We start from the raw sequence: 24,273 nt of genomic DNA on the forward strand, positions 1-24,273 counted from the left end.
AGGGCAGCCCCGAGGAGAACACCTGAGATCCTTCCCTCACCCACAGGCAGCAGGGGAGCACCTCAGGAGCTCTGCAGGGACTCCTGACTCTGAACAAAGGCATCCAGGCCAGGATTTGCTGGACCTGTTCTCCCCACACAAAACGAGCTCAGAGATGGCTCCCAGAGGAAGATTCCCTCCACCCTCAGGCCACCTGGGCACCCAGGCACAAGCACGGGATTTATTGAGAGTAAAATCACCCAAAGAAATAAGATCTGGCAATGAAAAGTCTTCCTGCAGAGCACGGGGATGTTCGAATGTTTCCCTTTCCCTCGGCAGCTCCCAGTAGATGGCAGCAGGTCATTGCTGATTCCTGCTGCCAGGGAACAGCAGAAATCCTTGGAAAATGGAACAAAAACCTGCCCAGCCTGGCAGGACAGGAGCCCGGAGCGCCGAGGATCCAAACCTGGCAGCACAGCCCTGGTGTGGGGCAGGTTTGACGTGGCTTTGAGGAAAGCTCAAGCTGCATCCTCCATCCTAAACCTTCCCATCCTCCCCTTTCACGGGATCATGGAATGCTTTGGGTGAGAAGGGACTTTAAGGATCATCCAGAGACACCTCTGTCACAGACAGGGACAGCTGCCACCAGCTAATTGGGATTTACTCAATCTGAATGATCTTAAAACGCCCCAAATTTAGTCCTGGCTTGAGGGCAGCCCCGAGGAGAACACCTGAGATCCTTCCCTCACCCACAGGCAGCAGGGGAGCACCTCAGGAGCTCTGCAGGGACTCCTGACTCTGAACAAAGGCATCCAGGTCAGGATTTGCTGGACCTGTTCTTCTCCCCACACAAAACGAGCTCAGAGATGGCTCCCAGAGGAAGATTCCCTCCACCCTCAGGCCACCTGGGCACCCAGGCACAAGCACGGGATTTATTGAGAGTAAAATCACCCAAAGAAATAGGATCTGGCAATGAAAAGTCTTCCTGCAGAGCACGGGGATGTTCGAATGCTTCCCTTTCCCTCGGCAGCTCCCAGTAGATGGCAGCAGGTCATTGCTGATTCCTGCTGCCAGGGAACAGCAGAAATCCTTGGAAAATGGAACAAAAACCTGCCCAGCCTGGCAGGACAGGAGCCCGGAGCGCCGAGGATCCAAACCTGGCAGCACAGCCCTGGTGTGGGGCAGGTTTGACGTGGCTTTGAGGAAAGCTCAAGCTGCATCCTCCATCCTAAACCTTCCCATCCTCCCCTTTCACGGGATCATGGAATGCTTTGGGTGAGAAGGGACTTTAAGGATCATCCAGAGACACCTCTGTCACAGACAGGGACAGCTGCCACCACCCCAGGGTGCTCCAAGCCCTGTCCAACCTGGCCTTGGAATAAAGATGGGCTTTGAGGGACAGGAGCATTCCCAGACACATCGAGGGGCAGGAGTGTGTCCAGGGAATGGAAATGGGAAGGGTCTGGAGAAGCAGGAGGGGCTGAGGGAGCTGGGAAGGGTCTGGAGAAGCAGGAGGGGCTGAGGGAGCTGGGAAGGGTCTGGAGGAGCAGGAAAAGCTGAGGGAGCTGGGAAGGGTCTGGAGAAGCAGGAGGGGCTGAGGGAGCTGGGAAGGGTCTGGAGAAGCAGGAGGGGCTGAGGGAGCTGGGCAGGGGCTGAGCCTGGAGCAGAGGAGGCTCAGGGGCCCTGGTGGCTCTGCACAAGTCCCTGGCAGGAGGGGACAGCCGGGGGGGTCGGGCTGTGCTCCAGGGAACAGGGACAGGAGAGAGGGAACGGCCTCAGGCTGGGCCAGGGTGGATTTTGGGAAAATTCCTTCTCCATAAGGGTTGTTAAACACTGGCAGGGGCTGCCCGGGGAGGTTTGGAGTGCCCATCCCTGGAGGTGTCCAAGGAACTCCTGGAGGTGGCACTCAGAGCTCTGGGTTGGGGACAAGGTGGAGTTGGGCACAGCTTGGACTCAAAGGTCTGGGAATTCTTTTCCAACTTCTGTGATCCTGTGAGTCCATGATTTGGGTTTCTTGATGGCCAGACCAGGAAGAAGTGGAGCTCTGATGGCTCCTCCCCATCCCATTTCCCCAGGGAGCCACCAGCAGTGCCAATGAGGTGCCACATCTGCTAGAGGGACGTGTCCCAGGCAATACCCCTGGAAATGTCACAGCCAAAACCACAGAATTGTCCCAGCCAATACCCCAGAAATGTCCCAGCAATACCTCTGGAATGTTCCAGCAATATCCTCAGAATTGTCCCAGCCAATACCCCAGAAATGTCCCAGCGATACCCCTGGAAATGTCCCAGCAATACCCCAAAAATGTCCCACCCAATACCCCTGGAAAAGTCCCAGCCAATATCCCAGAAATATCCCAGCAATGCCCCAGAAATGTCCCAGCAACACCCCAGAATTGTCCCAGCCAATACTCCAGAATTTTCACAGCAATACCTCAGAAATGTCCCAGCCAGTATCCCTGGAATGTCCCAGCCAATACCCCAGAATTGTCACAGCCAGTATCCCTGGAAATGTCCCAGCAATACCCAAGAATTGTCACAGCCAATACTCCAGAACTGTCCCAGCCAATACCCCAGAAATATCCCAGCAATACCCCTGGAATGTCCCAGCAATACCCCAGAATTGTCCCAGCCAATACTCCAGAATTGTCACAGCAATACCTCAGAAATGTCCCAGCCAGTATCCCTGGAATGTCCCAGCCAGTATCCCAGAATTGTTGTCACAGCCAGTATCGCTGGAAATGTCCCAGCAATATCCCCAGAATTGTCCCAGCCAATACCCCAGAATTGTCACAGCAATACCCCTGGAATGTCCCAGCCAATATCCCTCGAATGTCCCAGCAATATCCCTGGAATGTCCCAACCAATATCCCAGAATTGTCCCAGCCAACATCCCCAGAAACGTCCCAGCAATACCCCAGAATTATCACAGCCAATACTCCAGAATTGTCACAGCAATACCCCTGGAATGTCCCAGCCAATATCCCTCGAATGTCCCAGCAATATCCCTGGAATGTCCCAGCCAATACCCCAGAATTGTCACAGCAATAACCCTGGAATGTCCCAGCCAATATCACAGAACTGTCCCAGCAATACCCCAGAATTATCACAGCCAATACTCCAGAATTGTCACAGCAATACCTCTGGAATGTTCCAGCAATATCCCCAGAATTGTCACAGCCAATACTCCAGAATTGTCACAGCCAATACTCCAGAATTTTCACAGCAATACCTCAGAAATGTCCCAGCCAGTATCCCCGGAATGTCCCAGCAATATCCCTGGAAATGTCCCAGCAATACCCCAGAATTATCACAGCCAATACTCCAGACTTTTCACAGCAATACCTCAGAAATGTCCCAGCCAGTATCCCTGGAATGTCCCAGCAATACCCCTGGCATTGTCATCACCAGCAGGAAGATTCCCGGTCCCTGCAGGAGGGGTGGCCCCGGGAACAACGGGAATGGCAGCACAGGGGCAGCTCCAGCTCACTCCAGCTGTGGGGACACCCCTGGATCCCTCTGCTGCCCCCCCAGAGGCAGGGAGGACACTGAGACCAGGGACAGTGACAGCACTGCTCAGAACCTTCATTTCCGAGGTCACAGTGACATTTGTTAGAGAAAATGTTCCCATTCCATCCCTGCTCTCCCTGCTCCCTTTGCAGCCACCTCAGTTCACTCTCCAGAACACTCAGCTTCAACACTTGCATGACTCAGAAAACCACTTTTTTCCAGTAATTTTTAAATTTAAGGGTGAGTCTGAAGCAGAATCCTCATCCTTTGTGGCTTCCTCTGATGAAATCTTCATGAAATCCCAGAGAATTCTGGGTGGGGATAGAGGGAGAGAAGGGAAGAACAAGGGAAAGGACCTGAGCGGGAATTCAAATTTAAGGTTTTTATCCCTTTCATGCTATAAATCTAATTCTGGGTGTGAAACTTTGGTAATCTGGAGGTATTTGGAAGTCATGCTCAGTCCCAGACTTTGCAGCACATGCCTGGATATTCCACAGGGAGAAAATCCTGCTTTTTCCTTAATAAAGCAGTGGAAGCCCCAACAACCTCCTGCATTTCTGCTGGCCTAGATATTGAACACACACAGGAGTGAAAAACCTATTAATATTTGCAGGAAATTTAGCAAATGCCACAAATCCTTTGTGACACCTCAGCAGTCAGAACCAGCCTGTTTCACCCTTTCTCCTGGTGGAAAAAAACTCCTCACACCACTTGGCAATTTAATTTATTTTTTTTCCAGTGGAAATGTGCTCTGTGATGCTCTGCTGAGACTTCCCCTGCCTTGAACTGAGCATCTGAAAGCAAAACTCATTTAAAACACATTTTCCCCTTGCCATGGGACTGCTCCCAAAGCAGCAAATGCTGCTGTTGTCACCTGCAGCTCACAGAGCTTTGGAAAAATGGGATTTAAACAGCAAGAGCCTCACCAGGACCAACGAGTGTTACCTGGGCTTGCTGTGAATCCTCCACCTGATTTTGGCTTCAGAGGAGAAAGGGTTTCCCCTTCCAGCTTCCCTGGTTGGGGTTTTTACTGCCTGAAGTCACTGAGCAGAGAAGAAAGGGATGCCCAGTGTCCTCTGAGGCCTCTAAAAAGCCTTGAAGACCATATCAGAAGTGAAAAATAAAAGCAAAAAAATAAAAAAAAAATCAAAAGCACAACGCTCGGAAAACCTTAAAAAAAAAAACTTTTGGTTCTTTCTCAGCTGGTCTGGTCTTTCCTACAAACTGATTTCAAACTTTGAGAAAATTCTGCTCCAGAATTCAGATTTGAGGCATGGAGAGGGGCAGCACTGATTGCTAATTGTGGCTAATTGCTGCTGGGACCCTCGGTGTCATGGGCACAGAAAGATCCAGGCAGGGCTGGGGGTCTCCTGTCCCACCCACGACCCTCCAGCTCCCTGGAGCAGCGAGGCAGGGAGGGATTTACCCCAGGAGGTGCAGGGGGAAGGGGGGATTTCTCCATCAGCTCTGCCACTGCTCCTGCACGTGAAAAAAAAACCACTTTATCTTGGAAAAGGCCAAACTGAGAGTTCTCCACAGCACAGAGCACTCAGATTCCTGCCTGAGCCGTATCACAGAGGTACAAATCACTTTTATCCCAGCCTGATGTTGTTTTGTGCTTTCTGGAGGGGAGCTGTTATGTTTATTTGATAGTTTGAGCAGAGCTGGGCACCGTGGGGTCCCTGGGGTGTCATGAGAGCCTTGCTGAGGTGATTGTGAATTCAGGAGAGCAGGGCAGGCCTTGGATGCACCACAGCCTTGTTTGTGTCAAAGGAGAACCTGGGTGATAAACATTTAAACACTCAGGAGTCGTCTGAAGAACTAAAGAATCAAACAGAGCACGGAATTACTCCCCCCAAAAGAAAAGAGGGAAGTGATGGAGCTGTGAAAGGAATGAAAGAAATGTTGCTGGATTGATGTGATGGGAAGAATTCAGCACAAAGATGCTGTGGGAGGGTGGGGGTCAGGCTCTGCCCCCAAGAACAAGGGACAGGACACAAGGAATGGCCTCGAGTCTTGCCAGAGGAGTTTAGGGCTGGATATCAGGAAAATTCCTTCACCACAGGACGCTCATTTAAGAAAGAAAAGATTAAATTTGGGAAGTTTATTCCTTGCAGAGTTTCTAAAGGATCTTCCTCCCTCCCCCTCCTGCAGGCCTCAGCATCCACAACTTCCTCGTGCCAATGGTGAGCTGAAGAAATGAATTCAGTGAGGATCCACCCCCAGATGAGATCCCAAATAAATGAGGCACTCAGTCAAACTCCTCCTCCAGGGAGTTCAAAGCTCCCTCTGAATTCAGCCCCCAGCAAGTTTGTGGTGGGCCAGATCCAAGTTCCACACAAACCTCTCCCACTGGAGCCCGTTCCTTCATTTCCAAGTTCCAGATGTTTCTTTTGGCCGTTCCTGGGCTCAGCTGTGCCCTCCTGACCCTGAGTCCAGCTCCCAAAACCACTGCTCAGGCCTCACCTCCACCTGCTTATCCCTCAATCCTCCTGGAGGGAGGAATCCCCAGAATGTGGGAGAGCTTTGCAGGGGGTCTGTCACACCCGGTTTTGGGGTTGTTTTGGGTTTATTTTGCTGTTCCTGCTATTTCAAGGTAACAGAACTCGAGGGAGGTGTCCCTTCAATCCAGCCTGGATCTGGTGACCCTGAGCCTTCAACAAACCAAAACATTTCTCATGTGGGAGTAAATCCAAGCCCCATTTTCATCCTGGTGAAGTTCTGCCCACCATCTGTGGAAGCTTTTCCCTGCCTGGCTTTTGGTCTTGGAGGAGCCTCAAGGGAGCACCAAGCACAGACACTTTGGTGGGACCTCACACCAGCCTCAGCTGATCCACATTTGGACTTGGTGACCTTGGAGATCTTCCCTAACCTTAACAACCCCCTGAGTCTATGTTTCCACGTCCCTCTGAACGTTGTTCAACCAAAGGAAAGCCAGAATTGCCACCAGCACCTCCAGCTGTTGGACTTGCCACTCATCTGACCACCTGAGACTTTTGGAATGTTGGAACCCAGGGCAAAGGGAATGTTTCCCCAGGAGAACGCTGCTTTTGACCTTCATCCATGGAGAAAGCTTCCAAGACTCTGGGATGAATTGGAATCTACGAGTGTGTGAAACAGAGAGTAGGATAGTTTATCACAGGGTGAAAACCTCAGAGTTTTGGGGTTTAGTATGGAGGTGGGTAGGAGACAAAATGGAGGATTTTGGGCATTGTCTGATCTCCTTGTTCTTCATCTCCTCCATTTTCTGCTGTGTTGATGGCACAGAATAATTGGTGAGAAAGAGCCACAATGCAGATGTTGGACAGACAAATAATTAGTTATTGGTAGAAAGGTTGAAATAAAATACGTTCTAAGAGTTAATTGGACAAAGCAGCTCTAAAAGACCTTGAACCTGTGTGCCTGGGGACTTTTTTGGTGCCCTTCTCTTTGTACACCAAGTCTGGTGTGCAGACAGCATGCTGAACTTCTAATAAGAGAAAAATCAACAACCTGAAGACCAAAAACCCAAAAGTCATGTTCACCTCTCAGTCTTGGCACAGAACCTTTAAGGGATCCCCCTAAAAACCTCTTCCACGTTGGAAGGAGCCACCTCATCTCCTGTGGGCCCTGGGAGAGTGACAAAGTTTGTGCTCACCTGGTGAAGTCCAGAAAGGTTGAAATAAAATACGTTCTAAGAGTTAATTGGACAAAGCAGCTCTATCTAAAAGACCTTGAACCTGTGTGCCTGGGGACTTTTTTGGTGCCCTTCTCTTTGTACACCAAGTCTGGTGTGCAGACAGCGTGCTGAACTTTTAACGAGAGAAAAAATCAACAACCTGAAGACCAAAAAACCCAAAAGTCATGTTCGTCACTCAATCCTGGCACAGAATCTTTTAGGAATCTCCCTAAAAACCTCTTCCATGTTGAGAGGAGCCACCTCAGCTGGCTCTGGGAGAGTGACCAAGGCCGAGTTTGTGCTCACCTGGCAAAGTCCAGAAAGGTTGACATAAAATACGTTCTAAGAGTTAATTGGACAAAGCAGCTCTATGTAAAAGACCTTGAACCTGTGTGCCTAGGGACTTTTTTGGTGCCCTTCTCTTTGTACACCAAGTCTGGTGTGCAGACAGTGTGCTGAACTTTTAACGAGAGAAAAATCAACAACCTGAAAACCAAAAACCCAAAAGTCCCGTTCACCTCTCAATCCTGGCACAGGATTTTAGGGTTCTCCCTAAAAACCTCTTCCATGTTGGGAGGAGCCACCTCAGCTGGCTCTGGGAGATGACCAAGGCCGAGTTTGTGCTCACTTGGTGAAGTCCAGAAAGGTTGAAATAAAATACATTCTAAGAGTTAATTGGACAAAGCAGCTCTAAAAGACCTTGAACCTGTGTGCCTGGGGACTTTTTTGGTGCCCTTCTCTTTGTACACCAAGTCTGGTGTGCAGACAGCGTGCTGAACTTCTAATAAGAGAAAAATCAACAACCTGAAGACCAAAAACCCAAAAGCCCCATTCACCTCTCAGTCTTGGCACAGAACCTTTAAGGGATCCCCCTAAAAACCTCTTCCACGCTGGAAGGAGCCACCTCATCTCCTGTGGGCCCTGGGAGAGTGACAAAGTTTGTGCTCACCTGGTGAAGTCCAGAAAGGTTGACATAAAATACCTTCTAAGAGGTAATTGGACAAAGCAGCTCTGAAAGACCTTGAACCTGTGTGCCTGGGGATTTTTTTGGTGCCCTTCTCTTTGTACACCAAGTCTGGTGTGCAGACAGCGTGCTGAACTTTTAACGAGAGAAAAAATCAACAACCTGAAGACCAAAAAACCAAAAAGCCCCGTTCACCACTCAATCCTGGCGCAGAACCTTTTAGGAATCTCCCTAAAAACCTCTTCCACGTTGGAGGGAGCCACCTCAGCTGGCTCTGGGAGAGTGACCAAGGCCGAGTTTGTGCTCACTTGGTGAAGTCCAGGTCGGCCTCCCGGGACATGGTGATGTTGGTGAGGTTCTGCTGCAGGATGAAGATGTTCCTGCACATCTTCTTGATGCCGGACTCGCTGATGCGCCTGAAGTAGTGCGCGCCGTTGATCAGGATGCAGGAGATGAGGTGGCCCAAGCCTGCAAGGGGAGGAAGGGATTTAGTGCCAGCAATTTGTGGTAAAACCCCCAAAATGAGCGTTGGTAAGTGGTGCCTGTGAGCTGGATCACGGGATGGTTGGATTTTACGTGGAAATGCTTGGAAATCTTTGTGGTGCAGTTTAGGACTATCCGCCTCTTTAGTAAAAACACAAAACTGCCCCAGAACTTACAGCTGTGTTATCACAACCACTGATTTTTAACCAGGTTAAAATGGTTAATAATGTGCATAATTAACCTTCCAGTTAATTTGCATAATGTGCTTTCCAGTCCCTCTCCCTGTGGGGCAGAGCAATGGGTCACTGCAGCTCCTGTAGGCCCACAGGACTTTCATCTGTTCCCCAGGGTGGTGTTTTCCCTGTTTTCCCTGGTAAGTTCAGTCTCCAGGGGCAGGAATGAGCTGCATTCCAACGCCCCTGAGGCACAACCCCTCTCTGAACAGTTTCCTGTGTCTGGAGGGTGTCAGAAGGGCACAGCTGGGGGCTAAGGGACACCCCCAAAATGATGCATTCACTCGTGTCACATTACAAAGAGCAAAAACCCAGCCTGATTTGCACCGAACAGGTGCCCAGAGGCCAATTAAAAGTCTAAATTAAAGGATTTTGCTCATGTACAGGGAGCCAGTGTGGGAAATCTGTAAATCTGTAGAGGGTTAAGAGGTGTGACTAAGGAGGACCATGAGTATGAATTTAAACTTCAACAGGATGTGAATGGCCCCCGTGGCTCTGTGTGGAGTCATTTCCCACTTCTTGAACAAACAGGGAATCACAGAATCCCAGGATGGTTTGGGTGGGAAAGGACCTTAAAGCCCATCATGTCCAACCCCAGCCATGGCAGGGACACCTCCCACTGTCCCAGGCTGCTCCAACCCTTCCTTGGGCACTGCAGGGATCAGGGGCAGCCCCAGCTGCTCTGGCAATTCCAGCCCAGCCAGCAATTCCTCATGGCCAAGATCCCATCCATGGCTGCCCTCTGGCACTGGCAGCCATTCCCTGGCTCCTGTCCCTTGTCCCCAGTCCCTCTGCAGCTCTCCTGGAGCCCCTGCAGGCCCTGGAATGTGCTGGAAGCTCTCCCTGGAGCCTTCTCCTCTCCAGTTAACATTCCCAGTTCTCCCACATGGTTCTCACCCAATTCCCTGTGGGTGACAGCAGCACCTCGCTCTGCTTCACCCCCGAAAGAAATCCCGTGGAGATTTGGGATGGGAATGGAAAACCCTTTATGGGGGAAGAGCCTGACCTTCAAAGATGTACTGGAACTTGTGCTGCTGCAGGCTGGCGCTCATGGCCTCCTCGATGGCGCTGATGTCCTTGTTGAGCCGCACCACCAGCGGGTCGTAGTCCATGCTCTCCACGTTGGCCACGATGGCGTAGTTCCCTTGTTTGGCCAGAGGGATCAGGTAGTGGAAACAGTGAACCCTGTGAGGGACAAGAGTGCAACAACCCCCGTCTTAAAGTATTCCTGGGATGCAAAGTGGTTTTTCCCTTCCTCAAGCTGGTAAAAAAGAATTTCATGGGATGGGTGGCGATGTCTGTGTTGAAGGCATCCTCCTCTTGTTGTTGCTCCATCTTCAGGGACGGATCCAACAGATCCTTGGTGACGAGGACCTGTCCTTCAGATCCTGAGCTGACCTCCATCACCCCACTGAATTATCCCAAGATTCCCAACCTCCCATACAATACCAGTCCTCCAAGGAGAACTCCTTCCATGAAAAACTCATAACTGGCAGGACCAGAGAGCCAGGGGTCATGGAATGGTCATTAAAATTCCATGATTGTGCTCATTCTCAAACATTTCACACTACTGCAACCCCTTCCTGTTCACCAACGTGCCCAACCATCATCCCTCCATGGAAGGGAGAAATTCCAGCATGGGAAGTTAAATCCCAATTTGCCGCCCTCCATGGAAAGAGAAATTCCATGCAGTTGAATCCCAACGTGCCCAACCGTCATCCCTTCATGGAAGGAGAAATTACATGCACTTAAATCCCAACTTGCGCCCCTCCATGGAAAGAGAAATTCCTTGCAGTTGAATCCCAACATGCCCAACCATCATCCCTCCATGGAAGGAGAAACTCCACACAGTTAAATCCCAGCGTGCCCAACCATCATCCCTCCATGGAAAAAGACATTCCATGCACTGGAATCGCAATGTGCCCAACCATCATCCCTCCATGGAAGGAGAAATTCCATGCAGTTGAATCCCAACTTTCCCCCTCCATGGAAGGAGAAATTCCATGCAGGTAAATCCCAACGTGCCCAACCATCATCCCTCCATGGAAGGAGAAATTCCATGCAGTTGAATCCCAACTTTCCCCCTCCATGGAAAGAGAAATTCCATGCACTGGAATCCCAACTTGCCCCTCTCCATGGAAAGAGAAATTCCATGCAGTTGAATCCTCTCTTAGGACTCCGCAAAAAGCTGTAATTAATTTGTTTCTCTCTCAGCCAGAGGGGAAAGTTCTGTGTCCAGAAAAATCCACAGCAGAGCTCCTTCCGCTTTTGTGGTCACCCAGTGGGAACAGGGTTGGGCTCCACTTCCACCAGGAGAGGTTTAGGTTGGATTTTAGGGAAAATTCCTTCATGGAAAAGGCCATCCAGCCCTGCCCAGGGCAGGAGTGGAGTCCCCATCCCTGGAGGGATTTAAAGCCATGTGGAGGTGGCACTAGGGGACAGGGTCAGTGGTGGCCTTGGCAGGGCTGGGAATGGTTGGACCTCATGATCTTAAAGGTCTTTTCCAACCTAAATGATTCCATGATTCTGGAATTCACCTGCCAGGGGAACAAATCAAAGCCTGAGGGAGAATCCCTGGAATTTGGGGCATAACTCAGGGTCAGCACACGGGGGCAGGAAGTTCCCACCAGAGTGGCCCAAAGCTGTGGCAGAGATGTCCTGGCTTCCATATTCCCTGGAAAACACCTTGAGGTGGACAAGCAAGTCCAGTTTAGGGCAATCCTTGGAGTAAAAGCATCTTATCTATAATTTTATATATTGTTTTAAAATATTAAAATCCTGTAACAGACATTAAGAAGTCTAAAATTTCATGGTTACTCCATCAAAAGCTGCTTCCATTTCCAGGCTGGACAGGGCTTGGAGCAACCTGGGATAGGGGAAGGTGTCCCTGCCCATGGCACTGGATGATCTTTAAGGTCCTTTCCCACCCAAACCTTGCCAGGATTGGAGGATGTGATTCCATGGCTTGGGGAATGATCTGGGTGTGCCAAATGTTTCCTTTAAGGAAGCACACCCAAATCCAAGGAGCAGGATCTCAGTGACCTCAGGGTCACGTCCAAGGACATTGGAGGAGGAGGAGACAACACCAACCTGCATCTGGAATGAAGGGGGGCTCTGAGGCAGGAGAAAGCCATGGGATAATTGTGTGGAATTCCCCAATTCCTGGGGAATTCAAGGAGACAATTCCCACATTCCTGGCTGTTTTGGTGTCTCCTCAAGTTGCACCTGCAGAAGGCAACACCGACCTGCATCTGGAATGAAGGGGGGCTCTGAGGCAGGAGAAAATCAGGGGATAATTGTGTGGAATTCCTCAATTCCTGGAGAATTCAAGGAGACAATTCCCAACTTCCTGGCTGTTTTGGTGTCTCCTCGGGCAGCCAGACTTGGGATAAATCCCCAGGCTCTTCCCAAATGTGCTCTGAGTGTCTCTCAAACCACAGGGGATGGATTCCCACCGTGCTGAGCACCTTGGACATGGCACAGATCCAGGGAATGGGGGTGGGATCAGAGAATCCTGCTGGGAACAGGCACCAGAGGCACTGCAGGTGGTTGGAAATGCAGAGTGAGGGATCCAGGGAAGCTCCCACCCCGCTGGGGTTTCCCTCATGTCAGCACTTTTCCATCCTTTGGATATGGTTTGGTGAATCCCCAGCTCCAAACTCGGCTCCTGTTGGAAGCACTGCAGCTGCTCTGCTCTAAATTACAGCAGAATTTATCCCTGAAGTCCATTTTAGGGATTTTTGCTTAACCCAAGTGCGACAAAAAGCCACAGAGGCCAGAAACCCACCCCAAGAGTCCGGGTTCCTTCAGCCCAGCTGGAAAACTGCTCCACTTCCATACTTCCACCTCCTTTTCCTCAAATCCCTCCAAGCCCAGCAGGTGATGGATGGCAGGATGAAGGAGTGCTGACAAGAATTAATGTGGATTTTTTTGCCAGAGCTCCACGCTGACTCCAGCAGAGCACAGGGGGACACGACGTGGCTTGGGATGTGTCACCCAGGCACAAACTGACGATCCATCAAATCTCTGACATCCCCCTTCTTTTTGATGCCTCAGAGCAAAGGGAAGCAGTGAAAATACACCTGGCCTGAACAGTTCCCCAGGGAAAAACACCTTCCCAGCCCTGGATTGGGCAGCTGGCAGCCTGAAAAAAGGGATTTGCTGCCTTTGATCTTTGCAGAGACTTCATGAAATAACTCAGCCCTTAAAAAAAAATCCAGCTGGTTCCCCAGTTCCTGTTACTGTTTGAAGAAGTAGGAGGAGAAGCTCCTATTTGCAATCCTGAAAAACCCAAACCTGTGGAGACACCTGTTAGACTGTGAAAACACCATTGTGTTGTTTTGGAAGGACAAAGTTCCCCGAAAATCACATTTTTTCCTGGTCTCTGAACCGTAATCATGAAATCACAGAGTGGGTTGGGTTGGAGGGACCTGCAAGATCATCCTGCCATGGGCAGGGACAACTTCTACTGTCCCTGGGTGCTCCAAGCCCTGTCTTGGGACATTCCAGGGATCCAGGGGCAGCCCCAGCTGCTCTGGTAGGACCTCACCACCCCCACATGAAGGAATTTCTTCCTGAATTCTCTTTAAGACACAAACCTCCCTAGGAAATCCCACTTTTGGTGCCTCCATGCCACACCTGGCCACCCACGATTTGGTGATCTGGCAATTCCTGGACTCACCTTTGATGCTGTCACGGACAGGTTTATTTCTCTCCTGTGGACATGATCTCCACCTGCAGCCTGCCAAGATCCCCCTCCATGCCCAAATTCCAGGTTTATTTCTCTCCTGTGGACATGATCTCCACCTGCAGCCTGCCAAGACCCCCCTCCACGCCCAAATTCCAGGTTTTTACCTGACTTCCAGGTGCAGCACCAGCAGGCAGCGGTCAGCCATCTCCTGGAAGGACCTGGCCAGCTCGCTCAGGCTCTGCAGGATCTGCTCGGATGCAGGGAGCTGCTCCAGGCTGGCGTGGCTCTCCTGGCCTGGGGACGTGGCTGCCAAGAGAGAGGAGTTACATTTGGGATGTTCTCCATCCCATCCAGGGCCTCCTGTGTGCTCTGGGTGTCCACCTCTGACTCAGGAGTGGATCAGGGAGCAATGGATTGAACTTCCAGGTGGATCTGAGGGGTTTCATCAACCCTGAGACGTTTTCCTGGGAAGAGATTGCTCTGGGCTGAGAATTCCTGTGGCTGCAGAGTCCAGGAGTGTTTATTTTGCTTTGCTGGGAGGGATGGAGGAGCTGCTTGGGAGCCAAGGCCACCACGGTTGTGAGGGTCCTTTTTGGTCACCACAGTGTCCCTCAGGTGAGTCCCCATCCCTTCAGAGGAGCCTTGCTTTGGTTTTGTTCCTTAACCACAGCTCTTGGGCAGTAAAAAGGAATTAAACACCCTTGAGGTGCTCGTGGATCGTTTCCTTCCACTGAGACCTCCTTGAAAAACCTTCTGTGATTTTATCCCAGCCAGGAGTGCAGGTCTAACTCCACAACTTCATTCCTCAGGGCAGTAAAGAGGAATTAAACCACAGGCAACACCCTTGAGGTGCTCATGGATCATTTCTTCCCACTGAGACCTCCTTGAAAAAGCTCCTGGGGTTTTATCCCAGCCAGGAGTGCAGGTCTAACTCCACAACTTCATTCCTCAGGGCAGTAAAGAGGAATTAAACCACAGGCAACACCCTTGAGGTGCTCATGGGTCATTTCCTTCCACTGAGACCTCCTTGAAAAACCTTCTGGGGTTTTATCCCAGCCACCAGAGCAGCTCCAAATCCTTCACTTCACCCCTGGTATTTTACCCCAGGGCTGAGCCCTGAAGTTCCTCCCTGCAGCCACAAGAGGAACCCTCTGTGATCCCACATCCCACCCTAACCTGAGGAATTGCATCCCAAATATCCCACTTCAAGGCCTCACTCAAGCAGCACTTTGGAGCTGACACCCTGCCAGGGGTGATGATCAGTTTGGAACCAGGCTGCCCTGAAACACTTGAATTAAATAATGGGATTGTGAAGAGATCTCCTGGATCTCCAGGTGCCATCCCCACAATCCCTGTGTCCTGTGGCCTCAAGGAGAGATTCCTGTGCCGTATAAAACATTTTGACTCTTGCTGGCTCCTTCAAAAAGCTTCTGTAACAGGGAAGGTGAAGTTGGGGATTGAATTTCCAGCCTAACCTTATTCACTGATGTTTTGTATTTGCTTCTTTACATGGTAACATTATTTTTTCCCTCATGGAGTTCTCCATCTCTTTGTTGAATCATGGGATCATTTTCTCCAGGCTGAGCCCCTTTCCCAGCTCCCTCAGCTGCTCCAGACCCTTCCCAGATCCAGCACAGGAGGGATCTGTGCATTCCCAAGGCGCTGCTGACAATCAAATTCCATTTGGAGTGAGGCTGATTTAAGGAAATGTGACTTTCGTGCAGCCACAGCCCTGCTCTGGGAGAGGAACCTGGGGTTAAACACTAAAAATAATCGCCCTAAAATTAAACACACCCTCAGATCCAGCCTGAAAAGAGGAAAAAAGCAGGGCTTGGAGCAGCTTGGGATGGTGGGAGCGTCCCTGGCATGGATGGAATGAGGTGATCCTTGAGGTCCCTTCCAACCCAACCCATTCCAGGAATTAACTCCAGGGATTTAACCCCTCTCAGCAACCCCTGAGGTCACAGCAAAATTCATGAAGCAATTTTTTGAACCGAGGAACACCGAGAAATTCCCAGCCTGGCAAATGCTGCTGGAAATGATGAACTGGCCTGGAGTGTGAAAGGGGAATAAGAGGGAAATGAGGGTGACAATCCAGCCTAGATGGGTGGGAATTGATGAGAATTCCCCTTTTTTGAGACTTCTCCCAGCCCCTCTCTGCTCACAGAGCTCTGTCCCACCAAGACAATTAAATTATCAGCGAGGGGGTGAGGGGTTTATCTACAGAACCTCTGATTCCAGATTATCCCAGGACTCTCAGGAGGCACTTGGGGAGAACTCTTTGTCCTCCAAGTGACCCTGGAGGGTGGCAGGACTCCAGCTCAGATCAGGTCTAGGGATAATTACCTGGACACAGGAAAGCAGAAACCCCCACCTGTACCATGCATGAAAAAAACATCATTTTTAAAACCCCAAAATCCTGCATTTGAGAAGTTTTTATCCTCCTGGAGACGCACTTGGGGGTGGGCAGGAATCATCTCTGTTTAGCAGAGCCAGCTCTGCCACCCTGGAAGTGCTGGAGATGGATGGAGCCGTCAGGGAAAAGCAGGAGTCAGCTCCTGGCTGCTGCAGGCAGAGGCACACACCATTTTTCTCCTCTCCACAACTCACTCACAGCACTTTAAGTGAAGCTGTAATTATATTTGTCAGTGGAGATAAGGGGAGGAGGGAGATGGGCACAATCTGCTCCGTGTGTGAAGCACTGAAATCCTTCTGGGCCCCCCTGGCAGGGAGGAGGCTCAGGTGGGTTTGTTTGGTTTTTTTTTCGGGGGGTGAATCTGAATTTCTCCTGTGTGTTTTTGCTTTTGGAGCTCAAAGGAAGCCTTGCAGAGCCCATCAATTTTCCTCTCTCCTCTGGACATCCAGAAGAGGAGATCCCATTCTTTTAAGTCTCGCTCCAGATAGTTTTACTCCATCATCCTTGGCAGCACGAAGCCAACAAATGAGCTGGAGCAGCAAAAAATAATCAGAGCCTAAATTATTAAAGGGCTTTGAGTAGAAAATGCCATTTGGAGATGGCTGTGGGGTTGGGCAGCTCTTTGGGCAAAGGCTGAGCCTTGCTGAGGCTGTGGACTCACCACACTCTGGAAAAGGGAGGGATCTCTGCCTGCTGAAATGCTGGGAAAAGGGGGGAAAAAACCCTGGAATGCTGGAAAACCAGACCAGCCACGCATTTCTTCTTCCCCTTCTCCTCCTTCCTCACCCATTTCCACCAGGCTGAGCATGAGCCCACCACAACACCCCTGGCCAATGCCCTGCTCCACTGGCCCCATCATCCTGGAGCCTTCCCAGACCTGAAGGTGAATTTCCCATGCTGCTGGACAAAAGTGCCGGCTTTGTCTGGGGTTTTCTCCTCCCTGGCTGAAATCACGGCCGAGTTCTCTCCCTCTGAGGAAAAGGAACAAGGAGCATTCCAGCAAAGCTGAGGAAAATAAACTCAGCCCAGGCCTTGTCGCCCAGGATTTCTGCAGGGGCCTCCTGGCAGGCTGGAGATGGATGGATGGATGGATGGATGGATGGATGGATGGGTGGATGGATGGATGGATGCAGATTGCCAGACCTCTGGAATATCAAACAAAACCCCTGGAGCCACTCGGGTGTGAGCAGAGTGACCACTGGCACATCCCAGTCAATCCAAGGAGGAAAACTCTGCACCCTGACCCTGAGGAAGGAACGTCCCAAACGCTCAGGATTTGCACAGCATTCCCTGATTTCCACTCTGGGGGAAAGGAAAGGCTCACAGAGACATTTTACAGCTCTGCTGGGGGGAAATCCCTCCTTTCTGGGAGAGAGATGCAGCAAGAAGCTCCTGCTGAATTTAAGGATCAGCTCGCAGCTCCTTAAATTTGAATTTCTTCCTCCCTTCCTCTCCAGAAGAGGTAACTCCAAAAAAAAAAAAGCCCAAAAAAAACCACAGGGAAAAGGGAATTTCTCACGGGGAAGGTGCTGGATTAAACCTTTAGAGAGTCAGGGTTAACTCTTGTCTCTGCTGGAGACTTTCCTGGGGATCTCAGGCTCCACTTTCCCTTTCAGTGCTTGAGTTCCCAGCAGGTAAAAACGTGGATAATGAGATTTTATCCATCACTGCCACTCCAGCAGTGTCTTCTGTTCCCACAGCTTTCAGCACCACGAGGAGATGATGCCACAAGGACACAAAATCGCCACTGAAACACCTTCAAAAAGGAGAATATCTGGTATTTCAAGGAAAAAGCTTTGGGTGAAGCCAAGCAGAATCAGAGATGTGATTATTTTTAAAGGAGGAAGGTGTCAACATCAGATCCAACATCAAGGACTTATTTCAGTGGGATTTCTGCCAAGAAACCTCTAACTTCCACACCTAAAAAGCATGAAATAATTAATAATTTTTAAATATTTCATTATTTAAATGCCAATTCTGTGTTAAGCCATGGTCTGTCCCTCTGGGGCAGAGTGCTGCTGGTGAGGAAAATTTGTGAGGGGACAGGAATGTCACCAATGCCCCACCAAAAATGGACTCCAAGGTACAGATCAGTCACTCCTTGTCCTAAATTGGTCCTTTTGGGAATTCCAGCTCCCTAGGAAAGGATTGGAATGAGCCATAAAAGCTGGAGCTGGATTTTGATTCTCCCACAGGATTCATTTCAGAGCGATGGGAATTCAGGAAGCAAAGCTGGACTTTGGGGTTGACACCTTCCCTGGGCTTCTTCTCTGAGGTGTGAATATTTGGGCCTCTTAGAAATGAACAAATTCTTCAAATATTTACCCAGATATTGCCTTTTTTAACCTAAATTGTTCTCTTTTTTGGAGTTTAGATCCAGGGAAATAAAACACTCAGAGGAATGATTTCTTCCAAGACTTCCAAGATCATGGAATGGAAGGGAACCGAGAATGTTGGAAGGGAACCAAGAATGTTGGAAGGGAACTTTAAAGACCACCAGTCCAACCTTCAAGGTATGTGGCACCTCACAGCTGGATTTGGGATGTCAGCTGTCTAAACTGTCCAAATTCCCAGCATTTTATTGGGAATTCACCTTTTACACTCAGTAATGGCAAGGACACTCAGTGATGCCAAAGGGACAAAGCTGCACTTGCAGGACAAACAGAGGTGAAGAGGAAACGAGCTCAAGGAGAGCTGCTCATTAATTAATCTCTGAGCAAATTTCTACTAATGAGTTCTGTGGCATTCACATTTTCTGGAAAAATCCCTTTGCCCAGGATTTTTCTCCTGGGAAGCTGAGAAGCCTCAGAGAAAAAGGAAAACAATTCTAATCTCATTTCCTTCTTCTGTGTTTTGCTGGTTTGGAATGTGGTTTGTTTATCCAGCTGGTGATTGTTTTGTTGGTTTCATGTGAATTATTTTGACTTATTGGCCAATCATTGTCAGGCTGTGTCAGGACTCTGAGAGAGTCACGAGTTTTCATTGTTATCTTTTTAGATTTCAATAAGTATCCTTTCTGTATTCTTTAGTATTGTTTAGTTTAGCATTCTTTAATATAATTTAGTATCATAAAATAATAAATTAGCCTTCTGAGAACATGGAGTGAGATTCATCATTCCTCCCTTCATCAGGACACCCTGCAAATGTAAGAGTTCTGTTTTCTCAGAGAAAAATTAGGGATGCGCTGGAGGGAATTTAAGGAAGGGATTTCCCCTTGCAAACGGTTCTGAAGAAGGGAAGAACTTGTAGGGAAAAAAAAGCAAGAAAGAAGGAAGACAAAAAAGAAGGGCTGGCACTCAGAACTTTCCATGTCCTTAAAATCCAAGCGCAGGAGAAGGGACAAAGCTGGAAAAAAAACCATCCCGACCTTTGAGGTGGCAAGGAGGAGCTGCAGCCCCACCAGCTGGGTAAACACCGATGACAGCAGAGCCCAGACTGCCACCGGTGATAAAGAGCAGCCTAAACACTCTATTAGTTTTTCATTTGGGGAATTAATGTGTTTTACTGCGTGTGCACACTCGGCACTTAATGAATTGTCTCGTTAGCGCTGCCTGCCTGCCGAGCTCCTCGCTGCTGCTGCTGCCGGGCATAAATTTCCCCAGGAAATTAGCACTTTAAAAAAAAAAGGCAAGAACTCCTCCAAAAAGTGGTTTTTTTCTGGTTTTCTGCAAAAACGCAGGCTTGGGGAAAAATGATTATTGGTGGGAGGGAAAGGAATATGTTAAATAAAATAGAGGAGCAACATAAGAGGTTTGAGCTTAGTCCTATAGCTCATGGAAGGTTTGGGTGATCCACACTTTTCTTTAAGAACTTTGCAGTCTGGAAAAGGCATGAAAACCACCCCAAAGCAATTGGTTCATTAAAAGAACACCAAAGATCAGGAGTTTTCATTAAAATTTTGGGTTTCTTTTCACTGAAGGAAGCAAAATTGTGCAGGGAGAATGAAGAGCAGGATCCTAACAAGGATTAAGAATGGAGTTAATTTCACTATGGAAGGATTCCCTAAAAAATCCAGGATTTTTTGTTCCACTGCTCCTCAATTGGGAAAATTCCTCTGTGTTAATTTTTTCTGCTTTCAGTCATTTATGATGTAACTTTCCCAGAACTTGCCCTTCTCAGAATTATTATTTCCTGGGCTGAATTCGATTATCTCAGAAGTGACTTGATTTTAAAATGTCCTTTCAGCTTCTTCTGAGTTCTGGGAAAGATTTTTTTGCCTGTTTGGTGTGCTTCACCTAATTTTCCTTAAAACCAGGGAAAATGACAGGTCAATGGGGACACTTCCATCCACAGCAAACCAAAAACTCAGCCCCCTTTTCCTCAGAGTCCTCCGGGATACTGAGCTGCACCTTCCCAAAAAACGCCCTCAAAACTTCCCTGCAGGATTTCTCTGGGCCTCAGAGGGATGGATTTGCAAAATAATCTTAAATCTCCCAGTCTGCTGGACTTGGTGGAAGAGAAAGGAATAAAATTCCTGAAGTTAATCAGTGTCTTGATGATTGGAGTTAAAAGTATAATGAAAATAAATACTGTGAAACAGATCCTTAGCAGTCTTTTTTTTTCGGTGGAAGAGAAAGGAATAAAAATTCCTGAAGTTAACCAGTGTCTTGATGATTGGAGTTAAAAGCATAATGAAAATAAATACTGTGAAACAGATCCTTAGCACTCGTCTTTTTTTTTGACAAAAAATAGATAATTATAGATAAAATTAATGACAATAGTCAATTACAGATACAATTATAGATATAATTAATCAATTATAGATAAGAGTTTGTTTTTTTTTTTGAGGGCTGTTTGTTTTTAAGAGATTGTTTTGCAAAGGAAGAGGAGCAGCCCAGAGGTCTGGAAGACAAAGAAGGAACGAATTTTGTCCAATGAGATCCAGAGGAAGGTGGGGATGGGAACATCCATGGGAATGACGAAGAGTTCTCAAATTCAGGGTGAAGAAAAAGGGACAAGCACCTGGATGATCAGACTCAGCCTGATTTCCCCACAATTCCTGGTTATTTAAGAGTCATTCCCCCGAATCCCAGAGGAGTTTGAGTGAGACCAGAGTGGCCCAATGGTGATGCCAAACCCTGGCTGTGATTCTTGAGTCCCCATCCTGTTTAAAAACAATTTTATCAATTATTTCACCCCCTCCAGAGCAGGGCAAGGTGTCACCTCTGAGGAGCAGCAGGGAGGACTTTCTGCTCCCGATCTTTGCCATCAGGGAATCATTTTCTCCAGAAGAGATAAAAGGACTTAACTGGGATGGACCAACAGCAGTGGCCAGCAGGCTCCTTGGAGAAATTCCCACAAAACCCCGATTTCCTGGCACGACTCAGGCGGGATCCCGGCTGGAAAAGGCTTTGGAGAGCTTTGCTAATTGGGTCACTCATTTACATGACAATCCCCCGCGTTTAGGGCGGCGGAGTAATTAGTGTAATGATGATGGTGGGTTAAGTGCTGACCCCAGGATCGATCCAGGCACGGATTCCCGGCGCTGTCTCCCACGACAGACCAGAAATGAGCAGCCAGGCCGGGGAAACAGCGGCTGAGCTCCTCATCCCAGTAAATATTTGATGGAAATAAAAGCTGAGGCTGGGGAAGGATGCCATCCATGGGGAAAGCTTCACTGCAGGCATTCCAGAGGGGAAAAAAATGCTCTGGAGAGCACCAGGAGATGACTTTGATGGGAAAAAAAGGGTTTTAGGTGACTGGGGACTGTGTGGTTTCAATCCCCGAGTCCAGCAAAGCAGAGCCATTTATAACCTATGGAATTTTCATGCCAGAATTCTAAAATAAACCAAAATAATCTCCTCATGCTCAGTTAAATCAAACCAGGCATTTTATCTCTGTGAAGTCAGCAGGTCCCTGCTGGTCTCGAAGGTGTTTTAACCCTTTGCTATCCCAATTTTTCCATGGTTTTAGGCCTCCAAAAGTCAACTCAGCCAAGAGGGACCCAGCTGGACTCTTGTCCTCTGCTGGGATTGCTCTGCTCAGATCTTGGCTGCAGAATTCTGGGATGGTTTGGCTGGGAAAGGACCTTAAATCCCATCCAGTGCCAATAACACGGGCAGGGACACCTCCCAGTGTCCCAGGCTGCTCCAGCCCCAGTGTCCAGCCTGGCCTTGGACACTGCAGGGATCAGGGGCAGCCCCAGCTGCTCTGGCAATTCCAGCCCAGCCAGCAATTCCTCATGGCCAAGATCCCATCCATGGCTGCCCTTGATCCCCCAGGGTTTAGTTTTTCTATTTTTCACATTCTGAGCTGCTTTGGGGTGTGGGTCTGGGCTCACATTATGGGTCAATCCCTGCTTTATTCTGTAATTCCATCTGATCTCTGTCCTAGCTCAGCCTTCTCAAGGCACTGGCAGCCATTCCCTGTGTCCTGTTACAAAACAGTTCAGGCTTATGAAGTGTTTCCAAATTTGCTTATTACCCTCAAAGATTTCTTTTTTCTTTTAGTTACCACCAAATTAGTTAAGGCACGTGTTGGAACTTGAAAAAATATAGAACAGTAATATGGATTTCTTATGTATTGAGGAAGGACTAGTACATAACATAGAGCTGCTCATTCAGTCTATAAGAACAGCAGACTTCTGTTAGAGGGGGCCTTCGGGTATGAGGCAGGTGCTGGTGTTTCAAAGCTCAGCCTTCTCAAGGCAGTGGGAGCCATTCCCTGTGTCCTGTCCCTGCAGGCCTTGTCCCCAGTCCCTCTCCTGGAGCCCCTTCAGGCCCTGCCAGGGGCTCTGAGCTGTCCCAGCTGTTTGCAGCAGCTTTGTTAAGCACATTTGTAGTTCTATCAAAGCTGTAAATGGTGATTAATTGGTGATTAATTAGCAGCTGATCACCCCTGGTTTGGTTTGGATGTGACAGCCCCCGTTTCACCCTGGGTGAGGGTGGCAGAGCTCCCTGTCCTTGCTCAAGGGCATTCCCACCTGGAAACCCAGGAGACCAGGCAGGGACCTCATTCCTTCCTTAAACACCACCCCAAACTCGCTGAGGATGTGCTGGGGTTTGGAGAATCCAAGGCTGGGCACAGGTTTGGAGAGATTCAGAGATTCCCAGTGTTTGTGGAGAGCATCCCAGAGCAGGAACAGGCTGAGCTGTGGGATGGACAGAAAGATCTGTGGACACCAGCCATGGCCAAGCAGATAAAATGCCCAAAAAGAGCTTTTCCTTCTTTTCCTCTGCTTCTCCTCAGAACCAACAAGATCTCAATAACTTCATCCACCACCAGCAGCTCCCAGGCCAGGCTGATTCCTGCTCCCAGGGCAGGGCCATCCATGAGGGCACAGCAAGGTGGGAAAGAAGAAATATTGGAAAATAAAGCTATTTATGAAGCCTAAATAAAAAGCTGGCATTTAGATTAAGTCATATTGAAGCAGCAGATATCCACCAAATAATGAAAGCACTCGAGATTTACCTTGTTAATTTAATGGCAGATGGTTTGCATTTGGTGGAAATGTGCAGCTTTTTCTGGTTTAGACAGAAATTTACTTTTGTTGCAATGACAAAGCCACAGCATTCACCAAGTCCTGCCTCTGCCCCAGGGCAGGCCCGCGTTGGTCATCTTTAATCTGGCTTTCAAATAAGGTTTTCTATTAATATATCTTTAAAAAAAAATTTCTCCATGAGCAACCAATACAGCGAGATGTGCTACAAGTTCAGTGACAGAGAGAAAAAAAATCAGCTGCAGCTTGAGAGAAAGAGAGCCCCATTTAAGAGCTGAATTCAGTTCATTAGGGGGTTAAACACAAAGCCCTGAGCTCGGCTCTGCTGGGTGGCCTGGCTGTGAAAGGCAAGGCAGCAATTTCCCCTGATTTCCATTTGTGCTGAAACCCCTCTGGAAGCGACTTTAAATGGCAGCAGGGCTCCAGCATCCATTTCCAAGGCACCGTTCCTGGAGTGGGGCAGGGTGCTCCTCTCAGCCATCACCCCTCTGGAAGCGACTTGAAATGGCAGCAGGGCTCCAGTGCCCATTTCCAAGGCGAGGAGTGGGGCAGGGTGCTCCTCTCAGCCATCAAAGCCCACTCCAGGCTCAGGGAGGCTGATGATCCTCCCGGGACAAAGTGGCCCAGGATGCTCTAATGGCCCTCAGCAAGCTCTGAGAAGCATTTTGAGACCTGTGCCTGGGAAATGAGATGCAAATGCTCAGTGTTATCATTCATAAAGCCAGGCAGTGGCAGAGAAATGCAGGATTTTGGTAAAAAAAGCTGTAGAAAACCTCATTTTTTTCCCTCCCCTGCTTTGGATGGAAGTTGTAGCTCACCCAGACTGGGACTGTGGGGGAAGTGCTGCCCATCTGCAGAGGGAAAGGGGAAAACATCTTCCACAGCCCCGTGGAATTTAGGGAA

The 24,273-nt window shown here is 49.0% G+C and overlaps 1 protein-coding gene across 1 annotated transcript in view; it reads right to left on the bottom strand.

Moving 5' to 3' along the window:
• EXOC4 (exocyst complex component 4) overlaps positions 1–24,273 on the bottom strand; it is a 316,410-nt gene that overhangs the window by 20,423 nt on the left and 271,714 nt on the right. The window contains exons 14-16 of the mRNA XM_039699489.1: positions 13,681–13,899; positions 9,833–10,011; positions 8,419–8,578 (exon numbers count right to left, since the gene is read on the bottom strand). Of these exons, the coding sequence (XP_039555423.1) occupies positions 8,419–8,578; positions 9,833–10,011; positions 13,681–13,899 (558 nt within the window). The remainder of the gene's footprint in view (positions 1–8,418; positions 8,579–9,832; positions 10,012–13,680; positions 13,900–24,273) is intronic.

The sequence above is a fragment of the Passer montanus genome, unplaced genomic scaffold, assembly GCF_014805655.1.
Source record: "Passer montanus isolate IOZ18808 unplaced genomic scaffold, ASM1480565v1 scaffold135, whole genome shotgun sequence".
Lineage (NCBI taxonomy): Eukaryota > Metazoa > Chordata > Aves > Passeriformes > Passeridae > Passer > Passer montanus.